Source organism: Nanorana parkeri, unplaced genomic scaffold (genome assembly GCF_000935625.1).
Source record: "Nanorana parkeri isolate BGI_ZX_2015 unplaced genomic scaffold, ASM93562v1 scaffold219, whole genome shotgun sequence".
In the NCBI taxonomy this organism is placed as follows: Eukaryota; Metazoa; Chordata; class Amphibia; order Anura; family Dicroglossidae; genus Nanorana; species Nanorana parkeri.
The window spans coordinates 266995-294473 of NW_017306487.1; the positions used below are offsets into that span (position 1 = coordinate 266995).

Below are 27479 nucleotides of genomic sequence, written 5' to 3' on the forward strand. Positions count from 1 at the left end.
CTCTACCAGACTGATAACTATGCCTTCTACGGCTATGGCTGCAAGATGGTCACCATCCTTTTTGTTAAGTTGTTTTGTTTTGCTAAACGTATGCTTCCCTTTACTTGGACAGCCTGCTGTGGAGAAGAAACTCAAACTTGTGATCATGGTGAGTTATCTGATTGTATTACAGATGTTTCCTGTTCCATTGTATGGTACTTGAAAGTGAGCACTGGCTGGCACTGGCTTCATGCACATAGTTGTATTTTCTGTACAGCATACTGCGTAGCTTAGCTCTAGTCTAAAAACTTGCTCAAGTTTCCAAAAAGACTGTTTATAACTGCTTTATCTATTGTCAATCTTTCAGGGTTCTAGCTTTCTTGTATTGTAAGATGTGTTATATAATGATTTGATCCCCTGCAGATTTTGTAAGTTTGACCACTTACAAAGAAATTAAAGATCTATCATTTTTATCATAGGTGTATGTTACATGATAGAGACAGAATATCAACCATCATGATACAAATGTTATAAATTGAGTTGCAGTTCAGTGAGTAAAATAAGTATTTATGAGAGAGAGAGAGAGAGAGAGAGAGAGAGAGAGAGAGGCAGAGACAGAGAGAGAAAGCTGTATATGCATTGTATATAATAGCAGTTTTCTATTTTGGTCATTTCAGATGTTGCACAAGTCCCTGAGGGTCTGCTTCTCTCTATTTCCTGCTTTCCTGATTGCTTTGTTTTCCTGTGATGTAATCAGAAACCATGCTAGATGCTTGCATAGAAAGCTAATGATTCCCACAATAGTGCTACAGCCAGAGGGGGTGTCATTAACATGCCTATAGACCGGTTAGACGGTCCGAGTATTCCTGCAATGAATGCATGTGTAATTACCAGTGAAATCAATTGATAACAAATCTGACAGCTTTTTTCTCCAACGATCACTCCACCCTAAAGTAATATTTCCAGTTTTGGTAATTGCTGGACCATTAAACCACTTGACATTTTCTTATACGAACTCTATTGGAGAGATCTCAATGCTTGAGTTCCTGGGACTGCACGCCTGCATATAAAAAGCAAGTGAATGACGTTCACAAAACAGAACAAAAACCGACAAAACATTCACATACTGTATTAGTTAAGTTTTACTTTTGGGTGTATTTAGCTCTTTTGCCTGGGGTTGGATTAACATTACATCAAATGACAGAAACTGTAGCAATTTTTAGAAAATGTTGGTTACAGAAGAATGGAAGTTGACTGGCGAATAATGATATAAACATAAATGTAAGCTAGTCATCATTGCAAGGAACTGTGATCATCTCGGAATGTCATGTTTATCTTATGAATAAACATGTGGGATTTGCTGTTCTCCTCCTGCATAAGATAATGCTAGGCACCAACCATCACCTGTTTTTGTACCTATTAGTATTTAAAAGTTTAAACCTACACTTTTAAAGTGACAATAAACACAGGAGTTAAACCTTAAAAATGCATTCAAGTACCCTAAAAATGTATCTTATTTGTGCATTACTCGGCTGTAGATCCTCAAATCATCTCTGAATTCATGCTGACACTTTTGTTCTCTATGGTCCCTGTGTGTGATGTAAAGTAGCCACCGCTCCAAGCTCACTCTCGTATGACTAAAAAAAATACTAGCGTTACATAAACTTCTAATCATTTAGCTACCTCACAAGCTTTTCAGATGAGAAAAGGGGACATCTTCCAGCACAATGTATTTTGGCACACACTCCTGCCACATCCCCAATTATGTGAACCATTAGGAATTGATATGACCATTACTTCTCCTTTCTACTGGCTTTTAGAAATGGCAAACAAGATCATTAAGGGTTTAGTGCAGAATAACACTTTTGGTAGGTAAATAGAACTTGTTCATAGATATCTGAACAGCCAACCAAGAAGAGGGACAACTGAGTAGGAAAGAGGGACAGACGGATGTGGTTCCAGGGACAGTTAGGAGGTCTGGATTTATGTGAAGAGATAGGCAGGTGGACAGTTGGAACCAATTTCACTGTACCCCTGAGTTTATTTCAGGAACAGGAGTTTTAGCTGGGCCCTTGGGACATCCTAGGCTTCTGTCTAGGTTGCTTTGTAGATAATCTTACACTTGATCCATAACAAACCTTTGTAAAATGAATGATATTTGTGCATTGCTACTACTGTTAAACTAATTCACAGTAGCTGCGCATTAAACAATGTATTTGCCCACTTTATAAACACAGTTTGGCCATATGTGCATGCTACTTTCCTTTTATCCATTTTGACATGGTAAACCCCGATTTCAATGAGTATCCACCAGATCAGCATATTCGCAGGACATTGACCATGTGTTTGCTGGTCAATTGCTGCAGACACATAGTGCAAATTGACACACATTCACCTGCAAAACATTCTCTGGTTACTAAATACCTGGCTAATGATAGTATATTCCGACCTATGAAGCAGTTGTTCTTGGCTTTGCCCTGACATTATAAGTATGTAGCCACCTTGCCCTAAGTGGGGTGGCTGTTTAAATCTAGTTTGCTAGGACTGTATCCAGTCTAGCTGATTACATAGTCTGTACTCATTTGGCTTTTTGTAAGTGATCTGTTATTGATTGCATCTGCCTGCTGCTGGGTGAAACCTTGCCACAGAGTAGAGCATTCGATAATGGGGCAATATAAATATCTATGTCTCTCCAGCCATTCACTAGGAGTTTAATTACCAGTGGTGCATGCTGGGAGAGGACATAAAGTAAATATCTGGGTTTGATCATGTGAGGGTCTCTTTCTCCTCTGGCCCGCTGTGTGGGGGAGGTGCATTATGTGTGAGCTGTCCGACCAGGCCTGTAGCGTGCAGGTGGTCAGGTGTGTACCCAGTTGGGAACTTTGTCTGCTGGGGGTGCCAGAGAACCCAGGATGGGCTTGGACCTCAGAAAGAAGTCGGGTGTCTCACCCAGGGGAGATCTCAAACATGTCTGCTGAGCAGCTATGGTTCTCTTATGCAGTGTCACTGCATTTTCAGTTTAAAGCCCCTCTACGCTGTGGAGCTGGAAAGTAGTCTGTGAGTCTAGAGTTCTGTGTTTTTTGAGATGTCTGCAGCCCTAACCCTCCCTCCCTGTTTTTACCATTCATGGAATAAAGAATTATTGGTGTACATTGTTGCTTTCACATCCCATATACTGTATTCATACAGTGATCACAGGTGAAATGTCAGTTCCCCCTTCCCCTTGAAGTCAGGTGGGCACTACTAATAGATCATTTAGGGCTTTCACACTAGCCCTCATGCAGAAATGCTCAGTTTAAGTGTGTAGGCTAGTGTGGTGAGACAGGTCTGCTGACTTTTACTTTATTTGGAGTGTGAAAAGTGTACATTCCATTCCAGTCTCCACACAGCAGCATGTTGTACTGCGGTCACCTGGAGTGCGACGCAATACAACAGCTGGTTTTCTATTTGCCATATCAGTGACTGGCATTGTTCAGTTGCTGAAAAGCACCAGTTACTGCTTATGGTGTGAACCATCAATGTAACTATTTCTTCACAATTATAATGTTTGTTTTTGTACACATGTACAATATTTAGGTCTCATTCATACAGACGTGCACAGCTGTACAGTGTGCACATACTTGCAGAAGCCTGCACCCGGGGGGAACAGGTGCTGCGTGTACCCGCCTGTACATCTCTATGAGAGGCTGCGCCTGATTTGAACTTGCACATCTGTACAGGTAAGGATGCACTCTCTTGGATGCTGACTGTATTCGTTCAAGAAGCATACATCCGTACCTGTTTGTATGTGCAAGTTTGGATCGGTGTGCAGCCACCTGTACATCTCTATGACAGGATGTGGCTACATGTAGCACCTGCCCCTCCTAGGTGCAGGCTTCTGCACGGACGTGCATAATGTATAGCTGTAACGTCCGAATGAATGAGGCCTAAATGTTGGTGTTGCTGCTGACATTGCTGTTTTTACTGTTTTATGTCTTAGCAAAATCACATGGTATAGTGTTGACAATACTGTATAAGTTATTGTCATTTTTTTGTTTTGTATAAATCTATTGCTGCGTTTGAAATTATTTTCCTTTATAACGCATTGACTCCAAAACAAATAGTTACATAATCATTTTAATCTGTTAAATTGTATTGCACTGAATTTTGTCTGCTTGCTTGTCATATGAGATTCTAGATCAACAATCCTGTCATAAAACAAACCGGTTAGATTAGTTTCAAGTTGGTAGGTGAGGTCATTTATAATCACAAAAGAATCAAATAGCAAATATACAAAACAATTGGAAACATCAGACTGAGCTTATTGTTGCACACAGATTTGTTTTACCAGTTTCCCTCTATTGGAGGACTGTGGAGAAGATTTTACAAAAGGAATAATTTCCCACCAGTATGTATTCACTTCAAGCAGCTGGTTCAGCGGATATTTGTATTTAAATATATTACTCAATAGCCACAAAGATATAAATCTACTTTTTGTGCACCAAATGCCCTTGCAAAACCAGATATCACCTTGTGAAAGTAGCAGTGTTATCTTCACTGTGGTGTAAATAACCCATGAAGGGAGCATGGAGCTGGCTTCCCGGCCAATCAGCTGGGGTGTTCCCCTACTTTTTTTTTATTGCTTCAGCACATTCAAGTCACCTAGGAGTTAATAAAATTTCTGCATCTGGAAGATATTGCTTCACTTGCCATATAAGGTTTTTGAACTTTCTTGCCCATAACCGGTAAAAGACTAGATCAGGGTCGAAATGTGTAGTCATTCAGTCTGGGGGTCCAGCCACCTGTTGCATTATGTCGGTGAGAGAAACTTTCACTATCAAATTAATATCGGGTCTTTGTCCAGATATGTGTACATTCACCCTCAATATATTTCTGGATGTCTAATTTTTACCTGATTACAAAAGAATAACCTTGCTTTGCATTTAGCTTTGTATTGTTAATAAGCTGAGATATAGATGGCGAATATTTCTCATGCAAAATGTGGTACCCTCAGTGTCCTAATTGATATGGGACTAATTATGGCTGTTACATTTTCATATGATTGACAAAAATAACAGATAAAGTTTCAATTTTAGCTAGAGGTCCTGACCTTACTTGTCTGCTAATTTTTACACCTTTAAAGGAGAACTCGGGTTAAGGCTTTTCCCCATAGTTCTCCTTAGGGTAACGGGAGGACACAAACTCCCGTCACCCTAGGCTCAGTATACCGCAAGCTGTAGCTCGCGGTATACTGAGACGCCGCAGTATACCGTGAGCTGCTGCTCGCGGTATACTGAGACGCCGGGATCCGCCCAGCTGCGTGACTGACAGCTGGCTCTGTCTATCTAGAGGCAGAGCCAGCTGTACCCGCCCCCTCCCCCGTCCGTTCCGCCAGTCAGCGCTGGCGGATCGGAGCGGGGAGAGCGGAATCCAGCCCCTCCCCTGTCATGGCAGAGAGCCGTGACAGGATCGAGAGGTGAGCGAACGCCGGTATGTTTTCGCTCACCTACCGATCTACTGAGCCGACCTGTGACAGTCTCATTGTCACAGGTCGGCTAGAACTATGAGGTGAGTGAAAAGCACTCACCTCATAGTTCTCCTTTAAGGGTCCCAGTAGTGTTTTATGTGCTGTAAAGCCATATCTAGTGCCTGTGGTTTTAGAGTGAGAGAACACTGAGGATGTGGTGGAACTACAAGAGGTAGTCAGAACTGATCAGGAGGACAAACACTAAAGCCCATTTCACAAAGGCGTTGTCCATTCCGATCAGTGAAAAGCACTCACCTCATAGTTCTCCTTTAAGTCAGCAGATAGTAAATGAAAGACTGGTAGACCATGATTTCAGATAGCTGGTTTACTGCTGTACTGAGAATGCAGATCTAAATAGCATGATTACCCATGCATGCAGCTGAATGCATCAGCCAAACAAGGCAACAGAGGGATAAGACCTGCAGGGTCAGTCCAAAACTTCAGTGGTAGTGCCGTGCTTTATTATTAAAGATGCCAAAATGGTTTGCATATCATGTAGCATGAAAGCACCTGTGAGGGCCTGGCCAGACAGGGGAGAATCTCAGCTGCGGAACAATTAAAGAAGCAGGTAGTTTAGTATAAACGGTATTCAGTGTCGGACTCCTGGCGTCTCTCTCTCTGTCATTTGAGAGTTAGGAGTCCTACCATCATTTACCGTGAAGAAAAGAGGGTAGGTTAGAAACCAGTACGTATATTCCAGCATACGCAGGGTCAAAGGAAAAGAAGATTTAAACTTTCTTATGAAAGAAGAGAGGTCATTCAAGGCAATTGATTTCTGAGGTTCAATATCTGAACAGTCTTCTATACCTAGCAGGAGTTAGATCAGGATTATACTTTGAGCATACATGCAGTATGAAGTGAATCAGTAAATAGGCAAGGTTCCCGTACACATATATATTAAGTAATTGCAGTTCACAGTTCTCCTATGGTAGAGTGCTGACAAGTAGATGTAATATAGAAGTAACCAGCAGATGGAGCCGACTCCAGTAATAGATGATACAGATACTTGCTGTTTTGTAGGGTTCTCTGTTTTTCCCAGAGCAGGGGGAAGCTGCAGTGTCCTGATCCGCTTTCAGTTTGTCTCTCTCTCTCCAGGTTAGGGGTCCCAGGGTTCGTATGGCCGGCAGAGTCAGCAGGTGCTCACTCCACAGTAGCTATAGTGGAACACTGAGCTGACTGTCTGCCGGCGTTTTAAGGCGGAAGGAACGAGGAGGTGCCAGTGACGTCATCGGGCCGATGCGTCCCAGGCTGGAACGCATCGGCTCCTTCAGGACTTCCTGGTTTGTGGCTGCGTTCCAGCGTGGAAGACACGGACGTGCCGCAATCCTTACAGCACCCTGTACTCAATGTCTACTTGTTTATAAATTGAGTTTATAAATCCAAAGTAATTGAAGTCACACAAAACCATAATGGTTTGGTTAGATAATGGATTAAGTCTTTCCATGTTAGTGCTATGAGTTTTTGCTTATTCTCTTTGCTAGGTGTTCCGCCATGGAGACAGAAGTCCAATTCAAACTTATCCTAATGACAAGTATAAGGAAGATTCTTGGCCTGATGGGTTTGGACAACTTACACAGGTATGATCCAAACAGGTTATGTTGTCATTTATTTTATATGCCATTTAATAAACGCTTACACTAATCTACAGTATATTATATATTGGAGTTGTTTATACACTTGGCAATTTTCTAACAATATTAACCACTTTTAAGCAGCTTTTGACTGCAATAACAACCAAATAAATCAAGAAACCCTAACGTCATACCTGCAATTTAAATAAACATGCAAATACATATTACTTGATCTGTTCATTCGGCAATGTAAAAAGCATGACCAGCATAACTGCATTTCTTTAAGGGAACCTTTATATGTGCACTTAATTGGAAACACCTTTCTGGAACTCCGTCAGGGTTATTCACAAAAGGATGAAGAATTTGGAGAAGGCAGGAGAAGTGAAAAATCTAGACCAAAATAGCCGATTTGCAAAAATTCTCCAATTCAGCCGACTTTATGATTCAGCTATGTTGGCCTAGATTATTCACTTCTCCTGCCTTCTCCAAACTCTTCACCCTTTTGTGAATAACCTTGCGTGTGTGCACTAGTTATGTGAAGGTAACATACCTGTTACCCTAATCTGCCCAGAATTAGCATGTAATCTAATGGTTGTAGATGGTCACTCTAGTCATCAATTTGTCAGCTGTATACCCCTCAGCTTTCACACCTATAGAAGAGTCACGACTTTTAGTGTATTGTATGTAAGCAAAGAACACATCTCTACCATATCCTTAGTAATGTACAATGAGTGGCCAGATTATTATGACCATACCATCAGTACTTCGTTGGGCCACGAGATTACTCCACGAGGTGACTTCATTGGGCCGCCTCGTGACTCCACGAGATGTTGAAAGGTGATGCGAGGAATCTGACACTGCTCTGTTGCCCTTCTGTTGTCTTGTACCAGTCTTGCCACTCTCCGTTCTGCCCTAACATTGACTAGTCGCTGACGGCCACAATTCGCACGTTCAGACCCAGATTTTCAGCTGGCAGTCCAGTCTTTAAACACTTTAGCAACAGCTGCTCTTGAACATTTAACACATTCTGCTGTTTTGCTGATACTCGCTCCATGGCTTGAGCGCCAACAATCATCCCAAGTTCAAAGGCTGTTAAATCGCGTTGTTTACCCATATCTTCAGAAAAAAATCACTTCTACTGTCTTGGTAAACAACCTGCTTCCCTATTTATAATGGTCTGGCCCTCTAGCAACTTCACCGCGAAATTATAGCTAATTATAGCTAATTTACCTACAAATGTCAGGTGGTCATAATAATCTTAATAAACAAAAATAATCATGAAAACAAATGATCTAGAAGAAGGAAAATTGGAAGCAAAGCAATTGGGCATGTCTTTTGATTTCCTTTGCCATATATATCCTGACCACTATACTCTAAAACAGAGATTAAATGGAACATCAAGAAAAAATTGGTTTTGGGAGCAGCACATGTGTAATCAGTTACCTTGAATGTTTAGTATCCTATGCCCATAGTGCTGCTGGTTACTGTAGAAATGTCAGCTTAATTTATGCTGGAAACTGGTCGCTGGTCTGATGGCCATGATATTCAGAGAACTGCATCTTCAGTGAGTAAAAGGAGATATCTGATTGGACAGTGTGGAGAGGAGTGGCGGATGATGTGGCAATCTTCAACTCATTCAATGTGAGAACACCTTGTATTCATCAATGAAAAAAATACAAGGTGTTCTCCGATTGGCATTGGTGGCGAGTGAGTGACTACTTGTGCTGAGCGTGCAGAGGGAAAGTCTCTATCACTGTATGTAGCGCAGACTACTACAGTGATTTTCAGCATGCCCAGAAGCCCTTCGGAGATTATTATTATTTTACAGGATTTATATAGTATCGGAACTCTGAAAAGTACAAGCATGCATATGTACTCAGTACTTGGTTTGTGCCCCTTTTGCAGAACTTACCGTACTGCAATTACTTTTGCATGATATTCTAATTATTCGAGTTTCACCTGTATATTTTAGACCACTACAAGTTGGGAATTATGGATAGTATTAAAATGTCAAAGTGTGGCCATGTCCAAGTGATAGCATTAAGTCAACAGATTTAAAAAGCAGGTGATGAAAATAAAAAATAAAAAAATGTGTTATGAAAAATTCTCATATATCTCAACAGCTTGGAATGGATCAACATTTTGAACTGGGGAAATACCTGAGAAAGAGATATTCTGGACTTCTAAATGAAACATACAACAAAAATGAAGTAAGTACTTACAGTATGTCCTAGCCTATGTCTTTCTTTACAGTTAACAAAGGTTAAAGCCCAATTGAAGTCACAGATATAGATATGTAGAAGATAGCTTTTGTAAAAAGAGAATTCACAGGAATAGATATGCAACTGCATTGTCATTTGTAAAAACAACCTCATTTTTAATATTTAGCTTAAATTTTCCTTTAACAGCAGTTTCATAGCGTGTCAAAATGACTGCAGTCCAACAGGTCCTAGAAAAGACCCATTGCTCTCAGAAATGTAGCCAATCTGGTCAGACACTCCCTTCTCCTTCTCTGCAATAGAAGTCTGTGTGTTGAAGGATGTACACTTTTGGGGTGGGGGGGTGGTCTTATGCTTCAAAATGGGGGTACATGTGCTGCTGCTTAATGACCACTATCTGTAAAGCACCGGCACTCTTTTCAACCAACAGCATATTCTCTCAGGTTGACATGTCTTGTGTCGTTTTATACTGCTGATTGAATGTTATAGTGTTATACTGTTGCTTTCGAAGGGTTATTATGCTAGCATGAAGTGGCTGAAAGCATTATCACTATTTAACACACCTATGTTTCCCTTACACACTGACTGTGTCAACTTTAGACTTTTTATATTCACTTTAGACACCTGATTCTGCTGTGACATCCCTGCCACCCAGCTCATCATTTTATCATATGGGTCCCACTTTTGTGGTGTAAAACTGTTCTTCTTCGCATAGCAGTAGATAAATGTTGTTCTGAACTTGCTAAGACCATGCACATCCTTAGGATATAATGGTTTGAAATCTGATGTGTATCATAAACTTCAGTGCATATTAAAAATGGAGAGCACTTTATTTGTTAATATATTTTGGTTTTGTCTGAAGTTTTTCCTTTTAATGGCTTCTACTCATAGCTGACCCTAGTGTGTGTGTGTGTGTGTGTGTGTGTGTGTGTGTGTCAGTATGACTGTGGTAGAGACATAAAACTGTTAGCTCATTTGGCGGATTTCAAGGTTTTGTATAGTGTATATAGCTCTGCAGAATATGTTTGTGCTATAAAGATATATAATAATGATAATTAAAATACTTGTTCCATAGGTTTTTGTAAGAAGCACAGATGTGGATCGTACATTAATGAGTGCCCAGGCTAATCTTGTTGGTTTGTTCCCACCCACCGGTAGGCAAGTCTGGAACCCTAACATTAAATGGCAACCAATACCCGTTCACACAATGTCTCAGTCAAATGATGTAAGTAATCATTTATATAAACCAATTCAGTTTTTGCTACATTTATTTTACTGCTGTTACTACTGAGCCTTTTGCAGAGTATTAAAGCCACTAAACCCCAAAATTACATTATACAAATAAGATCTATAATATAGTAATTTAATAATAAGCTTACTCTGGTTTTCAGTATTTGCCTTTAAAAGCTTCAAAAAACGATCTCTTTATCCATGTCACTTCCTGCCAAAGGGTGGCTACTTTTCTTCTCCATGGTCCCTATGGGAGGTGAAAAGTAGCCACCCTCTGTGCTCGCTCCTGTAGAGAACTACAATGACACCACAACTCCTCTGCTGACTCCTCCTCTTTCCTCCCTCGAATCCCTCCCATCAGCAAGCAGCGGTGTACAAGTTTAAAAGCAGCGGAGATAGAGTAAGGAGGAGGGAAGGGGGAGGAATGGTATGTGAATTGGCACATGTGCAGTGAGAACACTGAGCGCTGTGCCTTCTGGGACATGTATGTCATGAATGTCGGACAAGAAGGAAGCTGGAAATAGCAGAAATCCAGAGGAGCTGCGGGAGCGCACCTGGTACATTTTGAACAGCCAATTAAGGTATTTTTTTTAATTTTTAAAAGGAAAGGACAGCAGAATTTACTAATGTACTGTAAGGAGAGCCCTGTGAGCAAATAAAAGATTTGAGTTTTGTGTACAAATATACGCAAATGGTTAGCCTCTCCCTGCTCAAGTCCTATAAGCTGGATTTAAAAGTGACAAGACAACCAAGTCCACCTACCACAGTAAGAACACAGGGTCAGTTTTTACCCAATTGGTCACCTGTAAAAGAAGCATAAATATACTTCTCTCTTTTTGGTGGTCCTTGCATTTAAAAGTCACTGTTATTCTGCTGCTGCAAGTAGTCTACACTCTCCAGCTGCTGCAATTACTCTACACTTCCAGGTGTGTAAAATACTTGCTCTCCCATTAGCCGCTGTGGTTCCTCCTGCTGGCTTGTACATCACTACAGGAACCACAGCAGCAGGTGGGCAGGAGCAAGTATTCAACTCATCTGACAGTTAAATACTTTCAGAAGCTGGGAACGGAGATTCAACGGCTTTTTTAATACACAGGTCGTTGGAAAGGTAAGTGTATTTCCACTTGCTTTGCAGGTGACCTACTTTGTAAAAGTGACTCTGTGGTAAAAAGTCATTTGGTCCCTTTGTGGCTGGACGTACAGTGTACGTCTCCCGTCACGAAGGGGTTAATATTGACATAGATGACAGTTTCTCATTTTTAACCAAGTGGGGCAACAGCTTAATGACTGACAAAACGAGCTGACAACTACTTGGGGGGAACAAGAGATCAGGTTGAAAAACCATCCTCATGGCTACAGTTCTATAGGCCAGTTTTGACAGCCATCCCCCACCCATCTCCATTAACATAAACTTGTATGATTGCCAAAGCTGAGCATACACGGTTAATCTTCAGCATTCTGCAGCTCTGTGGTTGCCTATCTGGCGACCAAATAAAGTCTGTGGGCAGCTTTAAGACTGTCATTCTCTCCGCATACCTGCTCTTGGGACATGATAGCAATAAATAATTGCCTGTCCACTTTACGTAGTCAAATGTGAAATAATCAATGTGGTTCTTTTGAAATGAATAGTGGGAAAAAAACAATCACTTCCAAGTGAACTTTACTCATTGCAAAGATTTTACTAAACCTAACTATATATACCTGCCTTAATTCATGAGATTTTGAGATAGGCCACATGGAAAAAGGAAGGGATTGCCTACTATTATCATATACTTAGTTCCAATATTAACGTAACACTGCAACCGCCTACTTCTTTCCCCTTTTTATACATGCAGCAGTTTTTATTTGTATCATCCCTAGATGACATTTCTAGTGCAATAGCTTTGCTTGGAATGCCTCTAATTTGACCTCAAGCTTTGTCTATTTGCTTTGAATGTGAAAAAACGGAATTGTACATGTTTGGTTATCATAGCTAGCAACAGGCTGAAATGGAACAATAATGTAGAATAACATTGCAATTTTATACAGCGCATTTTTAAAATTCTTTTCAAATATAGCATACCAGTTAGTGAGCCGCTGGCTCCTTAACACCATGTTGGAAATGGCTCTCTATTACTTGAAAAGATGAGTTCTCCATTATAATAAAAACACAAAGCACATGTAAAAAGAACCTTGTCATTGGAAGGTAGGGTTATGATGACCTTAAAATCAACTTTTCATCGCTTTTAATACAGAACAATTAATGTGTCAGGTTTCTTTAAATAAAAACAGGGTGAAAAGTGTAAGTAGTCAAAGCAGATATGTTTCCAAGAGGGAGAAACCTACACCTTGAGCCAACACTGCAGCCAAAGACTTGCCTACTTGACATTTATTGGCAGGAATTTTGCAGAAAGCACCTTGTTTCATTCAAACATTCAACAAACAACATCAGGGCATTATTAAATGCAACATAAAATATACAATATCTACAAATCTACATATACATAGGTATAAAAATTTTAAAATGCCACTTACCATAAACTTTCAGAGCCCAATCGCAGTGTGCTTTGTGTTAACACATGGGACTATTTGGATGTCCATTGAGGTATGCTGCGTTAAAGTATACTTAAAGTCAGAAGTTCTTTTTTTCCTTGGGAGGGTTAAAACTGCTGTCAGTTTTTTCTGACATCTATGTCTCATTGGAGAGATTTTCCTTTAATTTCCTGTCCTGTAGATTTAACAGGAAGTGAGAGGATATCTTTCCAATGCGATCAAAATCCCATCTTAGCTGTCACAGGAGAGTCCCCATTGGAAGATGTCCCTTCTATTCCTGTTCTGCTGGCAACTCAAAATGTTGTATTTACGCCCACTTTAATTCCTAGTGACACTGGTGATCAGTACAATTAGTAAGTAAATCTCCCTAATTGGGGGGAAAAACAGGCAAAAAAAACCTCACAGGGCTTCTGTGCCCTCACCACGCTGATCAAATAAAAAAAACTTTTTGCCTTTAGTTTTACTTTATGGAAGCCCCTTTTTAAGAAGGGGTTAGCAGTACACCTCAAAATGAACAAACCAAAAATGTATCCATCCTGCACATAAAGCTCTCACCTCCAAACTTACAAGGTGTAAGTCCAGTGTTGGTGCTTTCTTCCAGCATGAAGGAAGGAGAGCACTCCATGTAAGATATAGCTGTTTAACTGCAATAGGAAATCACAGGTTCCCATTTCAAAGGCATGTAGGTCCTCTTTGTTGAAGTCTTCTTTGGCAAGGAGGACCTGTGTGCCCTCAAACAAATTGTCAGTGATTACTGTACCTCCACCGTTTTTTTTTTCTCAACGCAGTGCTCCACAGTGCACAAATGGTTAATGTTTGGTGTTGCAGTGCAGGGCCGGATTACCATGGGGCGGGTGGAGCTCCCGCTCCAGACTCGCCCCTGCAAATAGGCCCGGCCGTGCCGACCCGAATCGCGGCCGAGTCGTGGCCTGCCCAACTTGAGCTGAATCGGGGCCGAGCCAACGTGAGTCACAACGGGCCGACCCGACCAGACCCAAGTCGTGGGCCAGCCCAACCCAAATCAGGGCCAGTCTTGACCAGGCAGCCGCAGCCTTCTCTTATTTATGGCATAATAATTCAGCGTGCCAGGAAAGCCTGCTCAACTGACAGCCTGCCAGGAAAGCCTTCTCATTTGAGCGACAGGCTCGAACTCCCACACACCAGTTAAGGTGCCAATTTGTGTGACTTCTGTCGTTTGTGACTTCTTGGAAAAGTAAACACCTGTGAAAGCTTTCAAAATTTAAGGTGGAGCACTGGCTTTCTTGGTATTTTTGGATATCATTTTCAAATTCATAGGAAAAATGACATTATTGCACTTCGATAAAGTCTTTCAGCTTTACCCTGCACCTTTACCGTTTCTTATTATTTACAGTATATATTGTAACAAGGACACTCCACTGTAGACCGGAGGTGCAAGTCAGATGCAGTTTATTTGCTTTCAAAACGGTAGATAACACGAAATCCAACATAAATAGCTTGCTGTAGCATATAACAGATAAGGGCTCACCGACATCTGTCTCTCTTGCCGCACTGCTGCTCCGGTCTCAATCTTTAGGGCCACTGTCTGGTTCCTCCAGACAACGGCAATAACATGCCAATCCTCTCAATATGGTTCACAAACCCGCAGCTCCCTGCTGCACTGGCCTCCACACTGACTCCAGGGTGGAGCTCTCCTGACTCACAGGTGGGGCCCTGAACACATCCCAGCACACTCTTCATGAGGGATGTACACAGGTGCACAATCAGGTGCTGGTCACTACCAAAGCATGGACCCAGGAATGGAGATTTCATCCCACCCAGAGCTCTAAGAAATCTCCTGGCTCCAGGATCCCAACTATGATCCAGAAAACCTGGAAAGAACTGAAAAGGCAGTTCTCTCCTGGTACACGTACTGTCTTCCTGGAGCCACTCAGCCCCTCTGGCTGAGAACCCTGGGTGACTTTGAGGCCACCTAACACCGTGGTATTGCCTCACAATGCCACAATATATACAGTATTTATTGCTGATTCATTTCGAACAGTCTCTGTAAGTATTATTCACTGTCTAGCTTGAGAGGGTGATAAGAAGGACTTGGTCGCTTGGGTTTTCTAGACAACGTTGTCAGTTTTATCAGGGGAGGGCATGGATGTATACATACTGCTTAATACATTTGCTAACAATCTCTAAATATTTTATATAATGTTATTATTTTACTTATTTTTGTTGCAGATTGTGGTGTCTTTGCTCACAATTTTATTTATTTATATGAATATTAAGAGGACAGCTATATAAAATGAATTTGAATTTGAATTCTGTAGAGTCTGATTTTATTATGTTGATTTCAGATGCTTCTCATAGCCAAGGAGAACTGTCCCCGCTTTGCAGAACTTGTAAATGAAACTAGCACATCAGAAATATTTAATGAACTTAAAAAGCCTTATGTGGTAAGGTTATCTTTTCTTAGTAAAACATTCAACATTATGTGACTGCTTTACTAAAATAGTAGTAATTTTCATTTGAGTTTGTTTTTCCTTTAAATAACAATGACAATAGTCTCTTCCATGATGCAATATGTCGAGTGAACACAGACAAGGATAAAAATTATGCGTTTAAAAAATGTATGCCTAGCTAACAATGTTGTGTTTATCTACAAGTGTAAAGTGCATTTTTAACCCCTTTCACTAAAAATCAGCAGCTCTGCTTGCTTAAATGAAATTATCTTATATTCATTAGTTACACTAACATTTTTGCTTTGACTGTTTTACCACTTCCTGGTTGAGTAAGGCACTGGTGATGTAATCCTGGTCTCACAGATGCAACCTGGGATCGCTACATCACCAGTGCCTTTTTGGGAAATCTCATCTACAACCTGCAAAAACCCTACAGATTGTTTGTTTCTTTTGTCTACCCAGTTCAATGATTTATTAACAGTCACTTATCCCAGTGCCTCACCCCTTATCAAACGGCTCAGTTTTAAACAGAAAAAAAACTGTGCCATAAAGCAAGCTGCTCTGCTGTGCTGCCTCCTTAGCTAATCCACAGTGCTGTGGGAATATGTTTAATATTTATATGTAAAACAATGATTGCACAGTGTCTGCATGACTGCATATATGTTATGTTTAACAAAGATAAAACATAGTTTAAAACATATAGGGCTCGTTCACACAGGCGTTCACGTCCGTAAGGCGTGCACGCCCGTGCAAAGACCCAATCCCAGGACGGTCAGGTTCTGTGTGTAATTGCATGACACACGTCACACAGCATCATTGATTGCTAGGTCACTGGTGGCCAGGCTGCACAGTGTCATGTGTTTCCATTGTGCGGATGGGTCGGTCACCTCCACTATAACCAAGGACACAATGTAGCCTGGTCACCTATGTCCTAGCAACCAAAGACACTTTGCAACCCAGTTACTTGCATCTATCAACCAGTGAAGCTGGATTGTGGGGTTAGATCCAGCTGAGCTTGCTTGAAAATAAACATGCATTTATGAACCAGTATTCTATTTTTTTGTACTAGTTATGAGAGTTCTTCTTTAAATTTATTTGGTCAGCTATACCATAAAATATGGATTAGATGAGCTGTATGATAGACATAATTATTAAATATACATGTATTACTATTATTTTGAATACAGGACTTTCTGAAAACTTTACCAAATCATACTGGCTACTCATTTGACCAATTAATTGGATCGAAAGGACCCTATATGTGGTGGACAATCTATGATGCTCTGTTTTGTGAGGTAAGTGATACAAGTACACACGCACTGAAAAAGTCATGAAGGTAAGAACTATAAAGAGCACCTGTTAGCTATTAGTCATGATAACATTTCACACATAACTTTTTTATCCGCCTGCAGATCAGTTTTTAGGCTAGGTTCACACCTAGGTGATTTATCGTGCAAAACACAGATTCCCAATCAAAGTCAATGGGGCTTGTTCACACCTTTGCGTTGCGTTGCGCGGCCGAAATCGCCTGTCGTGCAAAAAGATGCAGGAGCTATTTTCGGGCGGTTGTCACATGGTTGTGGTCCCATAGAGAGCTCTATGCATTGAAAACCGGTTTTCAAAACTAAAGCGCGGCAAAAAAACGCGCAAAAACAGCTCAAGGGCTCAATCGCCTAGGTGTGGACCTAGCCTCAATGCTGTTACAGCCTGCACAAATAATAACTGAGGAAGAAAAACATAAACATTTAATGTCTGTGTGCTTGGCCCTTCTGTGCCACTGGGCAGCGTATAGAGTTGTATGAACTGCTATGTCTATAGTTACACTTCCTTATACTAATAACAGTGTTATTCACTAAGGGGTGAAGGGTTTAGAGAAGTCAGGAGAAGTGAACAATCTAGGACAAAATAGCTGATTTAGACAAATTCTCCAATTTAGTTCACTTTCCAGTTCAGCTATGTTGTTCTAGATTGTTCACTTCTCCTGCCTTCTCCAAGCTTTTGTGAATAACCCTGTAAATGTTTGGCTGCCTTCTTAATTGTCCTTTTTCCTAAAAAAAAGTCTTAAAACATTTATTTCAGAAAATTCACAATTACACTTTGCCTGACTGGGCGACAACCACTGTCATAGAAAAACTCCTTGGTCTGCAAGAATTATCCATAGCCGCTTACTTTGGCCTATACAAACAACAGGAAAAAACGAAACTCACTGGAGGTAAATGAATCTGCTACTTTTATAAAAAGCCAATGACTTTTTAGTCAACAGTGAAACCTGTTTTGTTGTTTTTTTTGTTAATGGAAACCTGTACTAAGAAATATGGAGGCTGACAGTCTGCTAGTCCCCTGGATGTCTGTGGCTAAAACACTGACAGTGGACAAGCAAACCACAAAATTCAGTCAAGTCCGAACTCAGGGTGCATTCATAAAGCATCAATATGCCAGCAGTGCGGCTATACCTTTGATTTAAAATTCCTCGTTTTAGCAACAGATTTAGCCCACTGATGAATCCCTGGTACCCCGCTCCTCTCTTCCGATCCATTGGATTTTCACTGCTCAGTGGTGGTACCCCTTCGTTATTTTGTTCCTTGTATTGTGTATCCCGATATGTGTAACAAGTTTGTTTCTGTGCTGTACTTTACCATTGTTCATATTTTCCTAATACCAATGTTATACTTTAACTGAACAATCAAATAAAAATGATTGAACTTAAGATAAAGAGTTCCACAAATTGGTGTGAATTAAATTGTTCTTTTGAAGGAATTGGAGAGCAATTACAGTTTTAAAAAAATCCAGGAGAGCACAGTCATGTGACCTATAAAAGTGACGTAACCAGCCTCTCCTCCAAATATGTTTTTGCTGTTTTCAGGGTCGGTCCACACCAACTGCATTCCAGCTGTGCTGGCCATTTTTACCAGCGCAGCCCGAATGTAAGACCAGACAATTTGTCTGGTCATGGATGGGGTCGGTTTGCACCACCACGTTTACGGTGGTGTGTGCTTTAAAAAAGTACAGCATGTCTAGACTGCCTATGGCATGGTGATTATAGGTGCCAATTGCGTGTACACCTCAGACAGTTCATGTTCCTTTGGGTCCCAGCCCTATTATATATGCTTTTGTTTCCCATGGTTCTTGATATGTTTAGTTAGACTGCTCACTATAACGTTCTGAACATTCTCTACTGTAAAGTTTTTTTCAACCTGAATGGTTTCTTGTGTATTGTTTATTGTTTCCTATATTTTTATCTTTCTTCAATAAAACTTTTGTGAAAGAAAAAAAGTACGGCATGCAGTACTTTTTTTTAAGCACACCGCAGTGAGATGTGGTAGAACCACATCACACCCCGGTGAGCCCATAGAAATGACACTTGTGACATTTCAATAAAGTTGTAACAAACTTTATTTATGGGGCTTGATCAAGAGCATTAGCACTGTCCAGGGACACACATGTGCGGTTGAGTGCGGCTGCTGGTGTGAATGTACTTAAGCAGAAAGAACTCTGTGACATACAACAGAATCCACACCACGGCCTGTATTGTATGACTATGACTGAAATGTGTGCAGTAATACTATGGAGTATAGTGGACAGCGGTATGCACTCTCCGCTATAAATAGGCTCCTTAGTCTGTATACTTTGTATCAGTCCTTTGATACAAAATTGCTGAAGCCACTGGGTCAGCATGGCTGTTGGGAAATTAGCTCTTTCAGAAGGGAAGGTCAACAATGGTAGCTGCCATACCTCCGCAGTAAAGGTTTTCCCCAGCAGCTTTTGTATATAGTTATTTATGTATTAGCGTTAGTTTAGGACAATTATATGCAAATGACGGATATCGGAATATGTGAAGTGCCAAGAGCAGTGTAGAACTTGTCCTATGTAATCTATTGAAGGATACAGTCATTCAAGGCCTAGTAAGAGTAATATACAAGCTCGAACTATGAGGATGAGTGATTTTCACTCACCTCATAGTTCTCCTTTAAGTAAAAAAAGTTTACAAAAATAAAGTTAAATAAAATAAATTTCAAATTGCCCAAAAAAATTTTATGTTTAAAGTCCCCCCGTCCTCACAAATGCGTGCAATGCAAATACGTGTCGGGTGGACCTGGCATAATTTTTACACAGCACATAATTTTTTTTAATGATAAAATGTTTGCCTGAGATTCTGCTTTAATGTAGTAGAGGAGATTGAAATTTGCACACCCAGTGTCCGTTGACTTATTGCAGTTAATTTTATTTTATCCTGTTTTCAGGTGTTCTTGTGAAAGCCATTATTGAAAATATTACACAAGCTCTTGCACCATCCAGCAAACAAAAGATGATAATGTATTCCGCAGTATGTATTTTGCTTTCATAGCTTATTTCTTCCTTGTGTTTAAAGGATTTTCTCATGTAAAAAAAAAAATTCAACATGACAGAAATAGACCTCTGACTTGGGTTTGGACATTAATTGTAGAGAATCTAAATTCACCCCATTATTTCTGTACATTGGCGTGCCATGGCCAGAAGCTAATGCATTGAAATACATGGATACAGTGGTGCTAAAAGCGAGGCATTAATTACCTTAATGCATTCTCTGCAAAAGGCCCCTTCCGATCAGGTTTGCCTGTCAGTTTTCAGTCGGATCCGATCAAAAGCCCAATGTTACTCTATGTGCACCCGGAGCTAAACAGACATGTGTTAATTTACTTCCCATTCCCCCTGGCTCCATCCAGTTCGGGAAGACAAAACAGAAGAGAGTTCTGTTTTGGCGGGCCTTTCAGATAAGGAGTAATCTGATGTAAATGGATACATGTCCACTTACATTTGAATCCCCATAGACTTAACATGAGTTCAGTAAGTTAGGTTTTCTCTGCCATCGTGAGATGGTGTAAAAAACTGGGTGGACATGGATGTCACAATCTGTTCCATGCTTCTCAGCAGCGGATTCATGCATGGATCACCTGCTGACTGGAACTTTCCATGCTCTGCTGTCCCCCAAACACTTACTTATGGTCCCCTGTCACCACCACCAGGTCAGGAAGATCTTTTGGGTTGTGAAGGCGGGCACTGAGGGCTGTGGAACAACTGGCTCCTGTTGACATCAGTTTAATTGTGGGGAGGAGAGCAGTGGAGGGAGCATGGTGTGGCTTGCCGGGCACTGCGTGTGTCTATGGAAACATACACCTAGGCGCAGGTCCCAGCTGGGAATGTGCATTGGTGTCTCATCAGCAGCCGGCTAGCTAAAAGCAACAACCCTCAAATAGGCATGGTGCAGCAGCTAGAGGAGGAGGAGGAAAGACATCAATAATAATCAGATAATGTAAATGTGGACCTCCTCTTCTTAAAAAAACCCCACAGAAAAAAAAATCAAAGGGTTAATATCACTTTAAATACTATAGCTGGGGATCATAAAAAAAATTACCTGGAGTTCTTCTTTAAAGGCAAAACCTTATATTTTGATTTAGCTCCTTTACTGTCATAGATATAAGGGTTACGTTGGAACAGAACTGCGATCAACAGCTGACAAGCTATCATTTGCATCCATTCATAAAAAATGACATGATTATGATCTCTTCGGTTTCTTAAAGGAGAAGTATGGTGTTAGGGCTTTTCCCCATAGTTCTCCTAAGGGTAACGGGAGGACACAAACTAGCGTCCTCCCGTCACCCAAAGGCTCGCGCTATACTGAGACGCCGCAGTGTGAGAGGCTGATCTGTTGGGGGTGCGTGTCCGTATGGCCCCCCCACGTTCTCGGCTGGCCAGGCCGAGCCGCGTCGGTCAGGAACGGAGAAAAAAAGGGGGAGGAGCTGTATCCGGCTAGAGAACGCCGTGCGCCGTGTGTCAATGTTGGTCACAGAGTCTAAGACTGTCGGGTGTCTCCAGTGGCTACGCGTTTCGAGGGTTAACCTCTTTTTCAAGCCTCACAAGAGTATTGCGCTCCTGTCCTTTTTGTTTTGATCTGCAGGATCGAGAAGTGAGCGAGTGCAGCTATGTGTTCGCTCACTTCCCGATCTACTGAGCCAACCTGTGACAGTTTCATTGTCACAGGTCGGTTAGAACTATGAGGATGAGTGAAAATCACTCACCTCATAGTTCTCCTTTAATGAACACAAAGCAGAAGATAAGAGGATTGAGGAAGTGACCCTGATCTCTTTCTGTCTCAAATGTGAAACATCAGGGGTCACTTGTTATTTCACACACATACACACACGGATTACATACATGTATAATATATACATACATGTACAGTACATTACATTAATGGAGGTAATGTAAGTAACGTGTGTCGCTGTCAACACATGCTGGTGTGCGTTATGCATGCTGTGGTACGTTGTTACAACACATCACAGTGCAGTGTTTTTGGGGGGTTTTTTTTACATTTCTTAAATGACCTTCATTCAACTAAACGAGAATGTAATGTATGCTTGCATCATTTTCCCACAACGCAACACCAAAGCAGCTCACACAGCACTGTGCATCAGGCATTCCCACAAAACCATAAGTGTGAAACCAATATCCAGTTTTTTACAATTGCTTATTTACAGTTTTGCAAAGTTTACAATGTACAAATATGTGTTATTTATTATATCAATGCAGTTTTTCCTGTAAGATTTATTAAAAGTTTTGTTGTGTTTGTGTGCGCTAATAATGATTTTATTGGACATATCCCCAACTATTGTGGGATGTACTAAATCAGCAGCACCTACTTGTTATTCTACGGGCGCCTGCGCTTTCAGAAAATTTATGGTTTGGGGTGTATTTTACAAGTTTTCAAAGCAGTAAGTAAAAAATTATGAAACATGATAAAGTGAAAATAACCAAAATGGTCCAGACACCTGAGGTTAAAGTGAGGGGCAGGGCCCGCCAGCAAGGTGGGTTAAATAGAGGGTTAGAAGGGTTGGAGCCCCTGTCACTGTGTTTTAATGTTCTGAGCTGTTATACCCTCCCTGATCATATTTGAGAAGTCACACACTTACCTGTCCCACCTCCTTTGAGTCGTCTTGTGAGGTCTGAACTGCACTGTCTCTGCTTCAAAATCTTCACTGTAAGGTCCTTCTGAGCATGGGCACCACAATCTCTATTCATTCCGATGGGAATTTCATACTCCATAGGCTATATATCGAAGACCTGTGGCGACAGGTCTATGTGTAATTTGTGATGGGTGATCAGGGAGGGTATTGTATGGAGTTACACTTTAATCAGTTAAGAAAAAAATGGTAACATAAAGTTACTTCTTCTCAATAGCCCTGTTCTAGTTGCTTATTTCCATATTCATGATTATGCGGAAATTCATTACTTTGTCACAATCAGTATAGGCTAAACCTAAATTGTAACAGATTGTATGGTATATTTATATCTTGCAGCATGATATGACTGTAGCTGCTCTGCAATCTGCTCTAAATGTCTCCAATGGAAAGTTACCTCCTTATGCCTCTTGTCATTTGTTTGAGATTTACGAGGTTGGCAATGAGTAAGTAACTAAACAATAGATTATTGTAAGATTATTGTATGATTACAGTTTTCTTCTTTTATGTTCCCCTTTAGTTTGTAATTTTTTAGATAAAAAATTCAGTAATGAGTGAGTAGATTTCCATAATGTACGTATAAAATGGTTCCTATAGCCAGGGCCGGATTAAGAACATCATGGGCCTGGCTCTGTTGGTTGGTAAGCAGCAGAGGCGGTTCTCTAATTAGGCGGCCACTTAATATGCCTGATTAGAGAGCCGCCGGTGCCTCTGCCTAATTGTGTTCAACCCTGCCGGCCCAGATTGCCATCAGGCATACCAAGGCGATCCAGGTCGGTCGGGCCTATTTCCACTCGCGAGCCTGGAGCTGATGCTCCAGTAGCCCCTATGTTAATCCGGCCCAGCCTATAGCACACAGATGTTCATGCTAGTACATTCCCGAATGTCTTATATTCACTAGTTATTCATTGTGTAATAACTATTTATTAGCTATTACTACAAGCCGTGCAGTCTATACATCAAATGCACATACAAGTTTCCTAAGTCATCCTGCTTTTAAATGTGGGCCAAGAGACAGTTTTGCCCTAATCTACTATGGTATTACAAATGATGGCAGGCACTGAAATGGCTGAAGAGGGCCTCTTGCAGCCCTGGACATACACCACTAGGCACGCACATTAGTGACTGGTCAGACCTGTTGCTTAATCCAACTGTGAATTTGTTCTGGGCCATCCCCCCCCCCTCCCAAGCACTAGTTCTGGTTTATGGCAAATGAGGAGGCTGGATGCAAATAGTTCCAGCACCAGGGAATCAATAATCCAGCAAGGTTTTCTAACAACCCGGATCACTTTCCTTAAACAAAATTGCTTATTTGGGGCTGTTGTGTGCTGCCTCAAAGACACTGGTTCATCTCATGATCTGACCAAAGAAGGGCGGATCAGCGCATCTATATGACCTGCTAAGAATTTTATTTTGAAAATAAGAGATAGATTGGGATTTGGTAGTCATTGGTTAATAGGCTGTTAACATTTAAGTATTTACATATTCTTAGGAAGGAGTAAAAAAGCTTTAACACAAGTCCTTGCTGACCTCTGTGGCTGCAGGCGCTGTGGAGCAATTAATCCTCAACTTTCACTGCAGAAGAACTAAAGTGGTTTAAGTAATTCTCTCAGGCAGCTCAGCTTCCACTAAAGTGTATTTTTAATAAAGACTTTTATGTTTAGCTTTTAGTAGAGCAGGGAATGGTTGGAATCCCTGGTTTTTATTTTGCAGTTTGTGTCCTCTTTGAAGGATTTCTCTTCATTTCATGTCCAGGAGATACAACAGTTGGCAAACTGAGCCTACATGTGAAAACAAAGACTGATATATTGCTTGTACGGCTATGGCTAAAGTTGGAAATACCTGCTTGAAGCAGGTCAAATGCAGGTCAAAAGAAGGTCACATGTACCTGTCAATGAATTCTGAAGTATATCAGAAGCATAGCTAGATCTATGAGGTGAGTGGAAATCACTCATCTCATAGTTCTCCTTTAAACTGATGTCATCAACACAAGCTCAAAGCCCATTGACGCAGGCCCAACATTGGGTTGGGGCCTGATTTTGCAAAAGCCCCACATGCTGTACCTTTGCAATAGCCTTATAACTCACAACATCCTTGCTGCTAATAGCATCCAACCAAATAATTTCCCTCATTTATTTCCTGTACTTCAATGTCATCTGGCATATTACTGGTTGCAATAGGGAATTAAACTTCCTAACCTCTGGTTTTGCTTCAACCCTATTATTCTGTACTGTGTATATCTTGAACCATCACATATTTACTATCTGTTGAACTTTGTGTCATAAATTATACAGTATATAAATAAGTAGTTTTGCATGACATGATCAAAGATTTTTTTATTGTAATCATTATTTATTATTTCCAAATGTTAGGAGCTATACCATTGAAATGTACTATAGGAATGACTCTTCAGTGGAGCCATACAAGATTACTTTACCAGGATGTTCCCAGTCTTGTCCTTTGGAGAAGTTTACTGACTTAACATCATCAATTATTGCAAAAGATTGGAGAAAGGAATGTGGATTTGAGGATAAAAACTCAGGTATAATTACTATCATATTTGAATAACCAGGTGTCGCTTGTTACCATCCTTAAAGTGGAGTTAAACCTTAAAAATGCATTCAAGTATCTTGACTGTTAACAAAAATGTAGCTTATTTGTGTATCACTCGGCTGTAGATCCTCAAATCATCTCTGAATTCATACTGACACTGTCCTTCCTTCTGGAGGGTGGCTACTTTTGTTCTCTATGGTCCCTGTTTGTGTTGTGAAGTAGCCAACACCGAGTGATACACAAATAAGATACATTTTTGTTAACAGTCAAGGTACTGAATGCATTTATAGGATTTAACTCTTGAGTTTACTGTCACTTTAATATTACTTCTTTCCTGGGTCAGTTCATCGGACAGAAGTGATTATGCTGATTAACTGTACTGTGACCAGATGAGGAGGTGGAGAGGTCACATAGAAAACTGCATTGCTTAACCAGGAAATAAGTGTGTCATTAACCTGGCAACTGAGTGTCGCAAGCACACTATGGCTGGGCAGAATTACAATTCTGTTGGAAAGTAAAACCGTAAACATACAGCATGTGTATTGTTTGTTTAGTTATGTGCCAGGAGTTAGACAACAGTAAGCAGAAGGAATGGATATGAACAGGACCAGCTGTGCCCAAAGAAACGCAGAGTAGGGGAAATGCAACCTCAGAATGGGCATCTACAGGACACAGTTACAATGAATTTAAATCTGTGACTTGAGTTGAATGCATGCTTTAAATGAAACTTAAATGCAGCACAACAAAGCTCTTTTACACAAGCTGGATCTTGGGCAATTCAAACTGAGCATATGGTGAAAACAATTGAGTAAGAAGGGTTTACCTTCACAAAACCACATGTCAAAATGATCATTAGATCCAGAGATGTGGACAACTGACATACCAATGGCAGGTCACTTATTACGTAAAAGGTGAATAGTGAGGCTCAGAAAGTGGTAGACATTCATCCCAAAACTACCTGACTGTTACAGTAAAGGGTGAGGCTTCTTCTTTAGCTGCGTGTAAGAGTGGATCTGCTGATCATTTCAAATATGTGAAGCTAAACTCTGCTGATGCATTTTTTTTCTTCACATGCTTAGAATTCTCCAGGGTTGTGCAACATTACTTTTAAAGTAATGATCAGCGATAACTGCTGGATAGCAAATGACCCTTGATGTGCAGAGAAAGGTGACTGTGGTCATAGCAGTTATTGTTTACCTAAAGAGACAGAGGGAGAAAAAGATATTTCTACTGTTTATAAACGTAGGTTAAAGCAGTCGGCCTTTCCACAATAATATCTTATATGATCTACTCTAATATTAGTCTTGTTAACAAAAATAATGTTGTAATGTTGAGATGAACGACATTATTTGACAAAATACCAGCTAGTGATAGCAAGGATTAGGAATAATAGTGTATACTCAGCATCAGTCTTTGGTAAGAGTACAACAGTGTTAAACAAAAAAGTTAATAATATTGTTTGAACTGTATAAACTGCTGGAGGATTTACAGTTGGCCCCAAGCAGTCTATAAATTAGATATTCCTTCAAGTTGTACGGATCCCTATATTGGTCTGGCTTTCCATGGCATCTTTGTAAACAAGAGTGGGACTCCTCTACTTACTCTAGGAGTAAAAGGCTCTGTTCTCATCTCTGCAGTCCCAGAGCACGTGCGTTCCCACGTCACACAAGATCATATGTTACACTGTTAGGTGCACTGTGGTGCCAGTATTTAATGGCATCCCAACACGCCTAACTATCGCATGTGCATTGCATCACTCCACAACGCATGGTAAGTTATTACCATACATTGTGGTGTGATGCAATTTAAAAACAGACTCATGTACTTCTTTTAGTGCAATTCAGATGCGGTAGGCAGCCCATTCTAGTGAATGGGCTGCCCTACCGCAACTCAACCTGCAGCTCACCTGTGATGTTCCATCACATAGATGTGAATGGAGCCAAGGTGCTTTTAACAGGGTTATTCACAAAAGGGTGAAGAGTTTGGAAAAGTTAACAATCTAGAACAACATAACTGATTTTTTCGTGATCAGCTATTTTGGCCTAGATTGTTCACTTCTCCAAACTCTTCACCCTTTTGTGAGTAACCCTTTTATAGAGTAAAGTCAGTCAGATCTGAAGCAAAGAAATTAATGTGTGATCTCAGATTCACCAGAAGGTAGTACTATAAGCCAAAAATTCTGAGATTGCAGCTAATAGCTTTCTCAGAATTGGGGAAATTGAGTGCAGAGATATGAGTTAACTGCAATATTTTGCTGCCATACATATTTTCTTTATTGACTGATGGTAAACTTTTTTATAGTATTTAATGTAATTTATTTTTTTTCTCCTTTCAGACAAGGTTTTCGGATTGACCATTGCTGTGATTGTCCTGGGTCTCACATTATTTGTTCTTGCAGTCATGTTAATTTTCTGTAGGAAACGATTGCTGGGAGCCAGTTATGAGGCAGTGTGATGAAATGACTG

At 40.7% G+C, this 27479-nt stretch overlaps 1 protein-coding gene across 1 annotated transcript; it reads left to right on the forward strand.

The window, feature by feature from the left end:
• Nucleotides 1-27479, forward strand: ACPP (acid phosphatase, prostate). The gene is made up of 11 exons (XM_018555948.1): nucleotides 1-148; nucleotides 6967-7062; nucleotides 9180-9266; nucleotides 10351-10500; nucleotides 15362-15460; nucleotides 16654-16761; nucleotides 17546-17678; nucleotides 19708-19790; nucleotides 22801-22907; nucleotides 24837-25003; nucleotides 27350-27479. The coding sequence occupies exons 1-11, from the start codon at nucleotides 20-22 to the stop codon at nucleotides 27466-27468; spliced, it is 1278 nt and encodes a 425-aa protein (XP_018411450.1). The 5' UTR covers nucleotides 1-19; the 3' UTR covers nucleotides 27469-27479.

Excerpts from the sequence above, each read along its gene's own strand:
- ACPP (XM_018555948.1), top strand. The coding sequence starts at position 20 with ATGCCTTCTACGGCTATGGCTGCAAGATGGTCACCATCCTTTTTGTTA. Across the intron at positions 9,267-10,350 it reads AAACATACAACAAAAATGAA|GTTTTTGTAAGAAGCACAGA; the intron begins GTAAGTACTTAC and ends CTTGTTCCATAG. Across the intron at positions 22,908-24,836 it reads ATTTACGAGGTTGGCAATGA|CTATACCATTGAAATGTACT; the intron begins GTAAGTAACTAA and ends AAATGTTAGGAG.